Source organism: Lonchura striata, chromosome 25 (assembly GCF_046129695.1).
Source record: "Lonchura striata isolate bLonStr1 chromosome 25, bLonStr1.mat, whole genome shotgun sequence".
Classification (NCBI taxonomy): Eukaryota; Metazoa; Chordata; class Aves; order Passeriformes; family Estrildidae; genus Lonchura; species Lonchura striata.
In genome coordinates this window covers 8,704,162-8,718,802 of record NC_134627.1, presented here as the reverse complement: position 1 = coordinate 8,718,802, position 14,641 = coordinate 8,704,162, and the positions used below count along the sequence as shown (strand labels likewise).

Below are 14,641 nucleotides of genomic sequence, written 5' to 3'. Positions count from 1 at the left end.
CCCCCGGGGCTTTCGGGGGGGCTTTTGCCCACCCCAGCTCAGATCATCACCCCCTGCCTTGGCCTGCCTCGGTCCCCTTTTTGGGGGCTGAGCATCACCTCCCCCTTCAGCGGGGGCTGACCTGCTGAGGGGCAACACCGCCCCCCCCCCGCTTTTCACTGTGCCTCAGTTTCCCCGTTGTTGTGACAGAGAAATCGGGAGCGGGGGGATCCTGGCGAATCCCACAGCACCCACGGAAACCTCCACAGCACCCAGATAAATCAGGGTCACCCTCAGCACCCAGACATCCCCCGTGGGGACATGTGCCACCTCCCTGTGCCCACCGGGGCACCACACACCCGCTCTGCCCCTGCCAACTAACCCCCCGGGGGGCAGTGGGCACAGTGCGGGGAGGGACCCCCAAAATCCCCAGGGCTGTGCAGGGAGGGGAGCCCTCGGCAGCGCCCAGATAAGGCCGGGGCCCTTATCGGGACACGCAGACCCGGCGCCACCCCTCCGCCCACCCCGGGTGCCGCCGGGTCCCCGGCGTGTCCCCAGGCTGGACGGGCCCTCGGGCAGTGGGGACACCTCGGGGGCCACCTCACTGCTGGGGGGACCTGTGGGAGCCCCCGGGAGCCGGGCTGGGTGGGACTGTGTGTGCACAGGGGTGGGTGTGCGTGTGTGCGTGTGCGTGTGTGTGTGTGTGTGTGTGTGTGTGTGTGTGTGTGTGTGTGTGTGTGCGAGCAAGGCTCGCCCGCCTCACCCGGGCCCTGAGATTGGGATTTTGGGGCTGAGATCCTTTTAGAAAGGCTGTAAACGCAGCGACACACACATGTATGTGTGCACATACGTGCACAGGTGTGAGCACAGGTGCACACACACGGGGACGGGCGCCCCTCACACGCACACACACACACACAGACACACACGTGCGTGCCCGTGGGCACCCTGCCCTCCTCCAGAGCATCCCGCCCCTCTCCGGGGCACCCCGGTGCCGCCGGTCCCACGGCACGGACGGACGCCCTGTCCCCGGTTCCCCCCGCGCCTCCTCCCGGGGAACCTCCCCAGGAACCCCTTTTTTTTCCATTTTTTTTTTTTAAGAGGACACCCCAACCCCGCGGAAAGGGGGGGGGGACACCGGGGGGATCCCGGGGATTCCCTGCGGGGAAACCCGAAGGTAAACAAGACCGGGGGGACGCGGGGGGGCAGCGGAGCAGCCCCGGGGTGCCGGGCCGGGTGAGGGACGGGAGGGCGCGGGGCGCAGGCGGGGCTCGGCCAGGCGCAGCTTTCGCAGATGTTGCGCCCCGATAACCTTGTTTTTACGGGGGGCCGGGGGGGCCGGGTGAGCCCGAGGGGGGCGAGATTAGGGAGGTGAGCGTGACTCAGGCACCGGAGCCTCACACCCCGGGCAGCCGCAGAGAGCGCCGCAGGGGCGTCGGAGGCACCCCAGGGTAGGTGCGGGGTCACCTCGGGGTGTCCCGGGCCAGGTGGGGCTGGGAGGGCACCCGGGACTGCCCCCGGGGCTGCCCCCGGGGCTCCTGGCGCGGGAGGTGCTGCGGGATGGGGATGTGGGACCGCAGGGAGCCACCGAGGGGAACCAGCCGTGCCTGAGGACGGCCTGGGATGTGCGGGCTCCGTGCTGAGCCGTGCTGAGCCGTGCTGAGCCGTGCTGAGTCGTGCTGGATGGAAGGTCCCAGCCGTGCTGAGCCGTGCTGAGGCGTGCTGAGCTGTGCTGAGCCGTGCTGAGCCGTGCTGGATGGAAGGTCCCAGCCGTGCTGAGCCGTGCTGAGCCGTGCTGAGCCGTGCTGAGCCGTGCTGGATGGAAGGTCCCGGCCGTGCTGAGCCGTGCTGAGGCGTGCTGAGCCGTGCTGAGGCGTGCTGAGCCGTGCTGGATGGAAGGTCCCGGCCGTGCTGAGCCGTGCTGAGGCGTGCTGAGCTGTGCTGAGCCGTGCTGAGCCGTGTTGGATGGAAGGTCCCGGCCGTGCTGAGCCGTGCTGAGGCATGCTGGACAGACAGTCCCGGCCGTGCTGAGCCGTGCTGAGCCGTGCTGAGCCGTGCTGGATGGAAGGTCCCGGCCGTGCTGAGCTGTGCTGAGCTGTGCTGAGCCGTGCTGAGCCGTGCTGAGCCGTGCTGGATGGAAGGTCCCAGCCGTGCTGAGCCGTGCTGAGCCGTGCTGGACAGACGGTCCCGGCCGTGCTGCACCCATGGCCTAGGATGTACGGACTCCATAGGGAGCCACGGGGTTGTACCCACGGAGGGAAGGAGCAGCCCCACGTTGCGCGCGTGGGTTGGGATGTGCTGCTCCAGACGGAGCCGAGGGAAGAGGCCGGAGGGACCCGGCCATGCCCCATGGAGGTGTGGGATGTGAGGGATCCACGGGGCCGTGATGGCTGCGGGGAGGATCCCGCTGATCGCGCGGGGATGGCGTGGGGTGTGCGGGCTCCGTGCTGAGCCGTGCGGGTGTTGGGGGCAAGGGGTGCGAGCCCGGTGCTGAGCGTGGCACGGGATGTACGGACCCCACGGGGCTGTGCCCACCGGGGGGGGACCCCACGGGGCTGTGCCCACCGGGAGGGACCCCACGGGGCTGTGCCCACCGGGGGGGGACCCCAGCCGTGCCCCATGCCGGGGGATGTGCGGACCCCACGGGCCCCGCGCCGGCTGAGCGCCGTGGGGCTGCGGGCTCCATCCCACGCACACGCTGTGGGACGGGGACCCCGGGGGGTTCTCGGGGGGGGCCGAGCTCCATCCTGCCGTGCCCGGGGCTGCAGCGTGGGCTCGGCGCGGGGATGCGTTCGGCGGATCCCGGTGACCTCGCTGCCCGGTGCCGCAGCGCCCCGCGGGTCCCCGGCCCCGCAGCCGGCCCGGGGCGCTGTGGGGCAGAGCGGGGGGCAGCGGGTGGAGCGGGGCAGGGGCCGACGCCCGGTGCCGGGCGTTATCAGTGGGGCACAGCCCGGCGCACCGGGCTGATGCAAGAGCCGCCGGCGGGCTGGGGGGGCCGGGGGGGCCCGGGACAGGCCGGGCTGGGGGGCCGGGGGCCGCCGGTCCCGGGGCCAGGCGGGGCAGGAAGGAGACGGCCGAGTCAGAGGCTTGCCGTCCATCCCGCGGCCCCGCCGCGGCTCCCGCGCCCCGCCGGGGTTCCCGTGGCCCCCGCGGGGTGTCCGGGACCCCACCCCGGCTTCCGCCACCCCCGGCCGGGAGCGAGCTCCTGCATCACCCTGGTGAGATCGGGGGGGGCTGGTTTCCCCCAAAGCCGCCCGTGCCCTGACCTTGCCCCTGAGCCCCGCTGTGGGGTCGCTGGGCCGGGGTGGCGGGGCCAGCCGGAGCCCCTCGGCCCCCAGGCCGTGGGGGTCTCCGGGGGGCGGCCGGGGCAGCGGCTCTGGGGGTCCCGGGCCGCGGCAGCCCTGCTGGGAGGCGCGGGGCCGGGGCGGGCGGGGGTCGCGGTGAGGAGGTTTTGGGGGGTCCCGGAGCCCCGGGTCCCTCCGGGGCTGCCCCGGGGGGGCAGTGCGGGGCAGGGCGCCCCCTGGCGGACGTCCCGCGGCGCAGCCCCGGGGCAGCTGCGGGGGGGGGGGGGACACGCAGGGAGGAACGGGGACACGGGGGACACGGGGGACACGGGGGGCACGGGGGACACGGGGGGCACGGGGGGCACCGGGGACACGGGGGGCACCGGGGACACGGGGGGCACGGGGGGCACCGGGGACACGGGGGGCACCGGGGACACGGGGGGCACGGGGGGCACCGGGGACACGGGGGGCACCGGGGACACGGGGGGCACGGGGGGACACGGGGGACACGGGGGGCACGGGGGACACGGGGGGACACGGGGGACACGGGGGACACGGGGGGCACCGGGGACACGGGGGACACGGGGGGCACGGGGGACACGGGGGGCACGGGGGATGGGCACCGGGCGCTGCAGAGGATCTGGCGGCTGATGGAAGGGCAGCAGCAGGGCCCCCCCAGCATTGCACCCTGGGGGGCTTTGGGGTGCTCACCCCCCCGTCCGGGTTTGGGGTGTCTTGTGAGTCCAGCTGTGCCTCAGTTTCCCCCCTTGTCCCCGCCCCCGGCTCTGCCAGGGGCTGGGGCCGTGTGCAGGGGGCTGCAGGGGGCTGCAAGGGGTTGTGCAGGACCCCAGGGATGCGCGTGGGTCTGTATGGGACCCCCGCCCACACACGAGAGGGTCGTGTGGGATCGCAGTCCCCGAGCGTGGGTCCACACGGGACCCGACCCCGGCTGCGGGTCCGTGCGGGCGCTGACCCTGGGCACAGGGCACGGCGTGCGTGGGCACGGGTGGCTCAGGGCAGGATGCCACGTCCCTGTGGGAAGCTGCCGGCGCTCTGCCGTGTCCTGACGTCCGTTCCCATCCCGTTTGGCGACAGGGCAGGGCATGACTTCCCTGGGGACCCCCAGCCCCAGGACCTCGCAGCCCGTGGGGAGCGGGTCAGGCAGGCAGGGGCTGCGGGAATGGCCACGGCGTCCGGCCCCAGCCCCCGCCCCTGGGACAAACGCCGGTCCCGGGGGCACCGAGCGATGCCCTGCTCTCCACTAACTTGTTCTCTCTCGTCTCCCCCGTGCCCGCCCCGCAGAGCGCCGGGTTATGGTGGCACCGGGCTGAGCGCCGGGACGCGCCGAGGCGGCAGCGGGGGCCGAGCCCGGAGCCATGGAGGGGCCCGGCCAGGTAGGGACCCCCGGCCCCCCGCCCCGGCTCCGCCGCTGCGCCCCGGCACGGCCCCGGCGAGGCGTTGGGGGGGCCGGACCCTGCTGACCCCTCTCTCTGTCCCACAGGAGGCCTACGAGGAGGGGATGAGGAGGACCCTGGACCCCGAAGGCTACGAGGACCCCGGCCTAAAGAGCTCCCACCTGTCCTTGGGCGAGATGAGCAGTGAGTGGCTCCTGGGGCTCTGGGGACACTGGCAGCGAGGGCACCAGTGCTGCACAGGGCTGGCACTGCATGGGCACCAGTGCTGCACAGGGCTGGAACTGCATGGGCACCAGTGCCGCACAGAGTAGGCATTGCATGGGCACCAGTGCTGCACAGGGCTGGCACTGCATGGGCACCAGTGTCATAGGGGTGCCAGTGCTGCAAGGTGTGGCACACACGGGTGCTGGCGTGTCACCCGGGTGCCGGTGTTGCAGAGGTGGCAGCGTTGCATGTGTGACAATGGCATTACACAGGTGACAGCTTTGCAGGGCTGATGGCACCACAGGGCCACTGGCACCAGCTGGGTGCCAGCATTGCAGGGCCACCGGTGGCTCGAGGTCACACGTTGTGTGGGCAGCAGAGTTTCGTGGGCACAGCTATGCAGGGACACCAGCATGGCTCAGGGGCGTTGCACGGGCACCAGCAGTGCATGGGCACAGGCGTTTCATGGCTGCCAGCTTCTCGTGGGCACGCATGGCACTTTGGCACCTCGTTGCGTGGGTGCCAGCATGGCGCAGGCACGTTGCATGGGTTGCACAGATGAGTTGCATGAGCACAGGCGTCTCCCATGGATGCGTTTCCTGGGTGCCAGCGTGGCACTGGCAGCGGGGCTCGCTCGCAGCGGGCCGGGCAGGGACACCCACCCTCAGGGCAGGGACACACACCCCAAGGGCTGCGACCCCTCTGCCAAAAACCCGGAGCGCTGAGGTGCCACCTCCAGCCGCGGGTACCTGGAGCGGGGCTGAGCCCCCGGGAGGGAGGTGAGGGGAGCGGGGTCTGCATGCCAGGCAGCATCCCCCTGCCCCGGCACGGCTGCTTCGGAGCTGCCGCCCCGAGGAGGCGTTCGGGCCCGGGTCCCCCGCTGGGGTGGCACGGACGGGGTAACGCTGCCGCCTGTTCCGCGCAGGGGCCGGCGCTGGCATCGGGTCCCCCCTGCAGGCGTGGAGGGCCAGGGCCGAGGATCTGAATCCCCTGCGGTGAGTCCCCAGGTCCGGGCGGGGGCTCCGCCTGCCCGGCTGGCATCCCCGGGGGAGGCCGGTGGCACCCGCGGTGCCCGGCGCTGAACCCCCGTGCCCGCGGTGTGTGTTTTGCAGCCAGTATCTGCCCGGCCGCCGGGGATTTTATGACCTGGACGGGAAGAGGCGCTCGGCCGGGGCCCCCCCGGGACACCCCAGCCGTGGCGAAGGGCAGCGTGAGTGACCGCGGGGGCCCCGGGGGACAAAGCCCGGCCCCGGCGTCCCCCCCACCTCAGTCGCGCTGCCACCCCCGTGTCCCACCCGCCGCGGGGGGACGGTCACCCGGGCGTCAGGGCACGCCGCGGGGTGACCGCTGCCACTTGCCCGTAATCGCCCACTGATTGAGGATAAATAAAGCCTTTGTTTGGGGTGAGGACAAGAACCGCTTGGGGCTGAGCGCTGCCGGCGCCGGGCGGCTCGGTGGCGCTGGCGGCGGGCAGGGACGAGGACGCGGCCGTGCCAGGGCCAGCGCCCCGGGGACACGGTGACAGGGGACGCGCCCCGTCCCGGCTGCCGCGGGCGCAGCATCCTTCCCCGGCGGAGCGGGATGCGGCTCCTGCAGCATCGCCCCGCCGGGGGACCCGGTGGGGACGGCCGGGGGAGCGCGGTGTCCCCGCGCGGCCGGAGGGGACGGGCTGAGCCCGACCCCGCGGTGCGGGGACAGCGGGCGGGCGGGAGCCGCCGGTGTTTACTGTCAGCAAAGGAAGTGCTGCGGGATTTACGGTGCGCGCAGGGCGGCCGCGGGGATCCGTCCCCACCTTATAGGGACGGAGCGGCGGGGACATGGGGAGCGCAGGGGGGGCCGCAGGTAGGCAGGCACGGGGACAGGGACACCTCGGGGGTCCGGCTGGCCGGGGATGTGCTGTCCCCGTGTCCCCCTTCCAGTGGTGCCGCTCGGTCCTGGGGCTGTGCCGGTGGCAGGGCGGTGGCCGCGAGCCCCGTCCTCGCCCCGGTTCCGGTGATGTCCCTGGACTGTCACCCTGCCCTGGGGCCGGGCTGTGGGGATGTGACGGACCGAGGTGGGCGAGAGAAAGTGGAGTGGCACGTCCAGCAAACTCCAGCTGGGTCTGGGGTGGGGCAACACGGGGGGCACGTCCAGCGAGTGCCCAGCAGGGCTGGGGTGGGGATGGTGGAGAAGGGGACACGTCCAGGTGACCCCAAAGGGGCTGGGATGGGTGTGATGATGGCAGGCACCACAAGCAGGCCCCAGGGGGGTCCGGGCCGGGGCAGGGACTGGCTAACACACTGGTGGCTCCACTTGCAGCTGTGTCAGTGACCGATGTGGAACTGGAGGCAGCGGGCAGCAGGAGGCTCCTGTCCCAGCAGGACACCCATGAGGTGGGTGCTGCCCCAGGGATCCCCACTGCCTCCCCATTCTGGGGGTGGGTGGGCTGTGGTGACCCTGGGGCCAACTCACAGCTCAGCCCTGGGGATGTCAGGGCACTGGGGGGGTGCTGAGTGTGCTGGGGGTCCCCGGTGTGGCCAGGGAGGCTGAGCCCCTCATCTCTGGCTACAGGGATACGTGGAGCTGCACGAGCTGGTCCTGGACAATGCAAAGGACTTGTGCTGGATGGAGGCCGGCCACTGGCTCAAGCTGGAGGAGGACTTCCAGGAGTCGGGGGACTGGAGCCAGCCCCATCTCTCCTTCCTGACCTACCACAGCCTCCTGGAGATCCGCCGGGCTTTGAACAAAGGTGGGGACACCTCCAGGGACCACCAGAAGGGTGGTGAGGACGCTGCACTGGCTGGACGGTGACAGTGCTGTCCCCGCAGGTGCCGTCCTGCTCAACGTGGAGGCCAACTCGCTGCCGGCCATCGTGCACATCCTCCTGGACCAGCTGATCTACGAGGGGCAGGTGAAGCCGCAGGACCGGGACGATGTCATGAGGACGCTGCTCCTGCGCCACAGGTACGGCCGGGGGGGAACCGGGGGGACCCCAGGGCCTGGGACCCTCCCCGGAGTGCGCAGCCGGAGCCTGGCTCGGGGTGGGAAAGCTTTGCCCTCAGCCCTCTTTGGGGGTTCCCTCACACCCACGGGGCTGGTCGGGGAGGGGTTGGTGGCACCGGGGCTCTGACACCGCCCCGCTGCTCTCAGCCACCCCACCGAGGACGAGTCGGTGTGGACGATGCCGCCGGCGCTGGTGCAGCGCTCGGGCACCACCCGGGCCGACGTGGAGCGGCCGCTTCTGCGGGAGCAGCGGCCCCTGGAGATGAGCAGGATGGCAGGGAAGGAGCAGGTGAGCGGGGACAGGGGGCACGGGGGGCACTGGGGACAGTGGGGTGCGGGAGATGCACCTGGGCACACGCACACCTTGGCACACGCAGGTGCGCACACACACACCTGCACAGGGGGACACACAGGGAACAGCGGGGGACACTTCGGGGACAGAGGGGGGACTCAGGAGTAGTGGGGGACATGCGGGAGATGGAGAGGGACACGCAGGGAACAGGAGGGACAAGGGACAAAGGGGGAGAGGGAGATGCAGGGGAACATGCAGGGGGCAGTGGGTGACACACAGGGGCAGAGTGAGGGGACACGGGGGACCACGGGGGACAGCCACCAAGGCTGCCTGGCTGATCCCTGCCCTCCAACTGCCTGCAACAGAGCGGGGTCCCCAGACCCCAACTCCTGGAGTCAATCCCAGAGGGTGCCGAGGCCACCCTGGTCCTTGTGGGTGAGTGGTGAGCGGGCTGGGGGTGCTGGGTGCTGGGTGCCGGGCTGGGTGCCGGGTGCTGGGTGCTGGGTGCTGGGTGCTGGGCTGGGTGCTGGTTGCCAGGCTGGGGGTGCAAGGCTGGGGGTGCCAGGCTGGGGGTGCCAGGCTGGGTGCTGGGTGCTGGGTGCTGGGTGCCAGGCTGGGTGCTGGGTGCCAGGCTGGGGGTGCGGGCTTAGGGGGCAGGTGCAGGCTCGGGGGTGCAGGGGGAGCTTTGCCACGTGCCCGTCGCTGCGCTCGCTCACGCGCTGCTTTTCTTGTGCCTTTTTTGCCTCTCCCCGTCCTCAGCTCTCACCGCCGCCTGCTGCTGCTCAGTGCTGCTCTCTGGGCCCCTCTCCCCGTGTCCTTGTCCCCATGTCCTCATGTCTCTATGTCCTCCGTGTCCCAATGTCCCTGTGTCCCTGTACTGCCATGCCCACCCATCCGTGTGTCCCCGTGTCCCCGTGCCCATGCCCCATGTCCCTGTACTTGAGTGCCCGCTTGCCCTTTGTCTCGGTGACCTTTGTGTCCCTCTCCCATTCTCTGTCCCCATGCCTCTGTGTCACCTCCTCTCCATTCCCGATGTCCCCGCGTTTTGCTGTCACCGTGTCTCTGTGCTCCCACGTCCCCACGTCCCCGTCCCCTGTGTCCCCTGCATGGTCCCCATGATCCCTGTCCCGTCCCATCCTGCCCCCAGGCTGTGCAGCCTTCCTGGAGCAGCCAATGCTGGCCTTCGTGCGTCTGAAGGACGCAGTGACACTGGACGGTGTCCTCGACGTGTCCGTGCCCGTCCGCTTCCTCGTCGTGGTCCTGGGGCCCGACTCCCCCCAGATCAGCTACCACGAGATCGGCCGCGCCATCGCCACCATGATGTCCGAGAGGGTACGGGCCACCCGCCGGTGCCACCGCCGCCAGGCACCCCGGGGTGCAGCCTGTCCCCTGCGCCACGTCCCCTCTGATCCCCGCGTCCCCTCTGATCCCCATGTCCCCTCTGATCCCCACGGGGTGCAGCCTGTCCCCCATGCCACGTCCCCTCTGATCCCCACGTCCCCTCCATCCCCACGTCCCCTCCGATCCCCACATCCCCTCTGATCCCCACGGGGTGCAGCCTGTCTCCCATGCCACATCCCCTCTGATCCCCGCGTCGCCTCTGATCCCCATGTCCCCTCTGATCCCCACGGGGTGCAGCCTGTCCCCCATGCCACATCCCCTCTGATCCCCGCGTCGCCTCTGATCCCCACATCCCCTCCATCCCCACGTCCCCTCTGATCCCCATGGAGTGCAGCCTGTCCCCCATGCCACGTCCCCTCTGATCCCCACGTCCCCTCCATCCCCACGTCCCCTCCAATCCCCATGTCCCCTCTGATCCCCATGGGGTGCAGCCTGTCCCCCGCACCACGTCCCCTCCAATCCCCACATCCCCTCTGATCCCCACATCCCCTCTGATCCCCACATCCCCTCTGATCCCCACGTCCCCTCCATCCCCACGTCCCCTCCATCCCCACATTCCCTCCATCCCCACATCCCCTCCATCCCCACATCCCCTCCATCCCCACGTCCCCTCCATCCCCACATTCCCTCCAATCCCCACATCCCCTCTGATCCCCACGTCCCCTCCATCCCCACATCCCCTCCATCTCCACATTCCCTCTGATCCCCACGTCCCCTCCATCCCCACGTCCCCTCCATCCCCACATCCCCTCCATCCCCACATCCCCTCCGATCCCCACGTCCCCTCCGATCCCCGTGTCCCCGTGCCTCTGCGGTCTCACGCCCCTGTCCCCAAGACTCCGTCTCACCTCCCCGTGTCCCCTCGTCCCCAAGGCCGTGTCCCCACGTCCCCCCGGCCCCCGTGTCCCTGCAGGGACGCTCGGGGCCCGGCTCAGTCCCGCGCCGCCCCGCAGGTGTTCCGCCGGGACGCCTACCTGGCCGAGGCGCGGCAGGAGCTGCTGCGGGCCGTGGAGGATTTCCTGGACGCCAGCATCGTCCTGCCGCCCGCCGAGGCCCCCAGCGAGCCGCTGCTCCGCGCCCTGGTCCCGCTGCAGCGGGAGCTGCTCCGACGGCGCTACCAGCCCCTGGAGAGGCTGCACATCGGGGGCTTCCTGAAAGACCTGGGTACGGCGGGGACCACCCCGGCCCCCCCGCCATCCCCTGTCCCCGGGGCTGGGGGATCCCCCCTTGGGCCCGGGGTGCCCTCACGGCCACCTGATGTGTCCCCAGGGCCGGAGGAGGCGGCGGCTGCGGAGGACGATGACCCCCTGCGCAGGACGGGGCGGCCTTTCGGGGGGCTGGTGCGGGACATCCGCCGCCGGTACCCCAAATACCTCAGTGACATCAAGGACGCCCTCAACCCCCAGTGCCTGGCCGCCGTCATCTTCATCTACTTCGCGGCGCTGTCACCCGCGATCACCTTCGGAGGCTTGCTGGGTAAAGGGGGGCACAGGCTGGGGACGCTCCTGGGGACGGGGATGTCCCCCCAGCTGGCCACGGGGCTGGGGGCGTCTCTGCCTTCCCCACCATCCCTCGGGATGCTCCAGGGGGGCTCTTCCCCCTAATCCCGGTGGGGAGAGGCGTGGGGTGGGGTGCAGCCCCCCAGCCCGGCACCCACCGGCTCCGCTCCCGTCAGGTGAGAAGACCAAGGGCATGATGGGGGTGTCGGAGCTGCTCATCTCCACCTGCGTGCAGTGCGTGCTCTTCAGCCTCCTCAGCGCCCAGCCCCTCCTCGTCGTCGGCTTCTCGGGACCTCTCCTGGTCTTTGAGGAAGCCTTTTACTCGGTGGGTGCCCCTGCGCCCCTGGGTGCTGCCACCAGCTGTCCCTACAGTAAGGCTGGGTGTCTCCACCAGGCCTGGAACAGGGACAGGGCCAGGGGCCAGGGCCAGGGCCAGGGCCAGGGCCAGGGCCAGGGCCAGGGACAGGGCCAGGGACAGGGACACGGTGCAACTGTCTGGGGGATGGCACGGGGGGCTGGCACGGGGAGCCTGGCACATGGAGGGTGTATGGGGGTGGTGCCACCCGTGATGACCCAGGGGTGAGACCACGCAGGTAGAGCCACCCAGGTGGTGGCCCTGGGGTGGTGTGAGGTGCATGGCACCCGTGGGTGATGGCAAACAGCTGGCCCCGTGTGGGTGACACCCCATGGGCGATGCTGGGCAGCTGCTGCTGGGTGGGTGATCCCACGGGGGTCCTGCCACACCGAGGTACCCCTACCCCCATCCCAGGAAGGCAGAGCCACCGTGGCTCCAGCACAGCTGGTGCCCATGCCAGGGGCTCCAGGGCGCTGACAGGGCCGTGCCCTCGGGCTCCCCAGTTCTGCAGCAGCAATGGCTTGGAATACATCGTGGGACGGGTGTGGATCGGCTTCTGGCTGATCCTGCTGGTGCTGGTGGTGGTGGCCTGCGAGGGCAGCTTCCTGGTGCGCTACCTGTCCCGCTACACCCAGGAGATCTTCTCCTTCCTCATCTCCCTCATCTTCATCTTCGAGACCTTCTCCAAGCTGGTCACGGTGAGGGACACGGGGGTCCCACGGTGGGGGTGGGGGCTGCAAGTTGTGGTTGTCACCCAGGTTTCCATAGAAACAGTGGGATGCAGGTGAGGGATGGAGTCTCCTGGTGCTTCCTCCCCTTTTCCAGGTGTTTCCCAGTTCGTGAGGCCCCTTCCAGTGCTGACTATTCTGTGATTCTGCGATCACGCTTCTCTCTGCAGAGGGATTTTGGGGCACACCTGTCCATCCCCTCTGTACCACCCAGCCCTTGCTCTGTCCCCACTTCCAAAGCCACACAGAAAATCAACCCCAAAACCACCCCCTGCTCAATCTGTGCTGCGCTCTCGGCCTCACCCAGCCCCTGGTTCCCATCCTGAGCCCACCGGGAGGGTGCCACAGGGCTCCCAGCACGGCAGGGGCGCAGGGACCCCCATCCCCGCTCTGCCTCACTCTCTCCTCTTCCCTCCCCAGATTTTCAAGCACCACCCGCTGCAGCGGGAGTACAACGTGCAGGCTGAATTCCAGCCCGGGGTGCCCGAGCCCAACACGGCGCTGCTGTCCCTCGTCCTCATGGCCGGCACCTTCTTCATGGCCTTCTTCCTGCGCGTGTTCAAGAACAGCTCCTTCCTGCCCGGCAAGGTGAGGGTGCCCTGCGCCCTGGGGCACGCCAGGGCCGGGCGCTGAGCCGTGCAGGCAGCGCACGCTCTGCAGAGGAGGGGGTGCCAGGACCCCCGGCCTGGGGCCCACGCAGGTTTCTCACGCCGTCCCCACAGGTCCGGCGCTTGATCGGGGACTTCGGCGTGCCCATTTCCATCTTCATCATGGCACTGGCCGACTTCTTCATCAACGACACCTACACTCAGGTCTGGGGGGGCAGGGCTGGGGGGGGACGGGTGTCCCCGCATGGGGACGTGGGAACGCGTGCTCGTCCCTGTGTCCCACCCCTCACTCCCCCATCTCTGCTCCCACCCAGAAACTCAGCGTCCCCAGGGGGCTGCAGGTCACCAACGCGACTGCCCGGGGCTGGTTCATCCACCCCATGGGCAACAATGCCCCGTTCCCCATCTGGATGATGTTTGCCTCCGTGATTCCCGCCCTTCTGGTCTTCATCCTCATCTTCCTCGAGACACAGATCACCACGTGAGGATGGAGATATGGGCGGGGGAGGGCTGTGGGGCGCCTGGTGGGCTGGGGATAGAGGGGAGCTCCCCGGGGCGCCGCGTCACCGACCGGTCCCTGCGTCCCCACAGCCTCATCGTCAGCAAGCCCGAGAGGAAACTGGTGAAGGGCACCGGCTTCCACCTGGACCTGCTGCTGATCGTGGCCATGGGGGGGCTGGCAGCCCTTTTTGGGATGCCCTGGCTCAGTGCCACCACCGTCCGCACCATCACCCACGCCAACGCCCTCACCATCATGAGCAAGACCTCTGCTCCGGGCGAGAAATCCCAGATCCTGGAGGTCAAGGAGCAGCGCATCAGCGGCCTCCTGGTGGCTGTGCTCATTGGTGAGCTGGGGAGGGGTCCCCAGGTGGGCAGGGAGGCTCGGGGGTCCCCAGGGACTCTTCCCAACCTCTCCTTCACCCCCACAGGCGTCTCCATCCTGATGGAGCCCATCCTGAAGTACATCCCGCTGGCCGTGCTCTTCGGCATCTTCCTCTACATGGGGGTCACCTCCCTCTTTGGCATCCAGCTCTTCGACCGCATCCTGCTCCTGCTGAAGCCCCCCAAGTACCACCCTGATGAGCCCTACGTCACCCGCGTGAGTGGCCCCCAGGGTGGCTGTGGGTTTGGGGGTGTCCTGGGCTGTGACGCCCCTGCAGCTGCCCGGGGCTCCCCAGAGAGCCTCCTCCTGCAGCGCTGACCCTTGCTGGGTTCCTCGGGACGCTGTGCTGACCCCGCAGCAGCCAACGCCCCAGGAAGGCCGTGGGACCCCTGCCCTCAACCCTCGGCTCCTCGTCCCACAGGTGAAGACTTGGAGGATGCACCTCTTCACCTTCACCCAGATCATCTTCCTCGTGGTGCTGTGGGTGGTGAAGTCCACGCCGGCCTCGCTGGCGCTGCCCTTTGTCCTCATCCTCACCGTGCCCCTGCGGCGCTTCCTGCTCCCCAGGATCTTCCGGGACATCGAGCTCAAATGTGTACGTAGCCCTGGCACTCCCGGCCCTGCCCCAGCCCCACCTCTCTCCCTGCTCCTGCTCCCATCCTCATCTCCATTTCTGTCCCTGCCCCATCCCCGTCTCCATCCTCCCTCTGTCTCCATCTCTGTCACCATCTCATTCCCACCCATGTCCCCATCCTCACCCTGTCCCTGCCCCATTCCCATCCCCATCCTTTCCCCAGCCCCATCCCAGCCCCTGTTCCCACACCAGCCTGTGGGAATTCCGTCTCCACGCGTCAGTGTCCCTGTCCTCAGCCCCGTCCCCATCCCTGCGCCCCTCACGGCCTCTCCTCCCTGCAGCTGGACGCGGATGACGCCGTGGTGACCTTTGAAGAGGCAGAGGGGACAGATGTGTACAACGAGGTGCAGATGCCCAGTTAAGGGCCGGCCCCCGGC

General features: G+C 69.9%; 1 protein-coding gene across 1 annotated transcript; it reads left to right on the top strand.

Moving 5' to 3' along the window:
- The first annotated feature begins 1,413 nt into the window (after positions 1 to 1,413).
- On the top strand, positions 1,414 to 14,641 carry SLC4A1 (solute carrier family 4 member 1 (Diego blood group)). The gene is made up of 20 exons (XM_077788381.1): positions 1,414 to 1,430; positions 4,566 to 4,657; positions 4,765 to 4,861; positions 7,181 to 7,254; positions 7,433 to 7,610; positions 7,690 to 7,825; positions 8,012 to 8,153; positions 8,522 to 8,591; positions 9,304 to 9,488; positions 10,511 to 10,721; positions 10,827 to 11,033; positions 11,233 to 11,381; positions 11,915 to 12,109; positions 12,560 to 12,727; positions 12,862 to 12,951; positions 13,062 to 13,228; positions 13,339 to 13,592; positions 13,677 to 13,846; positions 14,052 to 14,225; positions 14,546 to 14,641. Exons 2-20 carry the CDS (start codon positions 4,640 to 4,642, stop codon positions 14,624 to 14,626), a joined length of 2,766 nt encoding a protein of 921 aa, XP_077644507.1. The 5' UTR covers positions 1,414 to 1,430; positions 4,566 to 4,639; the 3' UTR covers positions 14,627 to 14,641.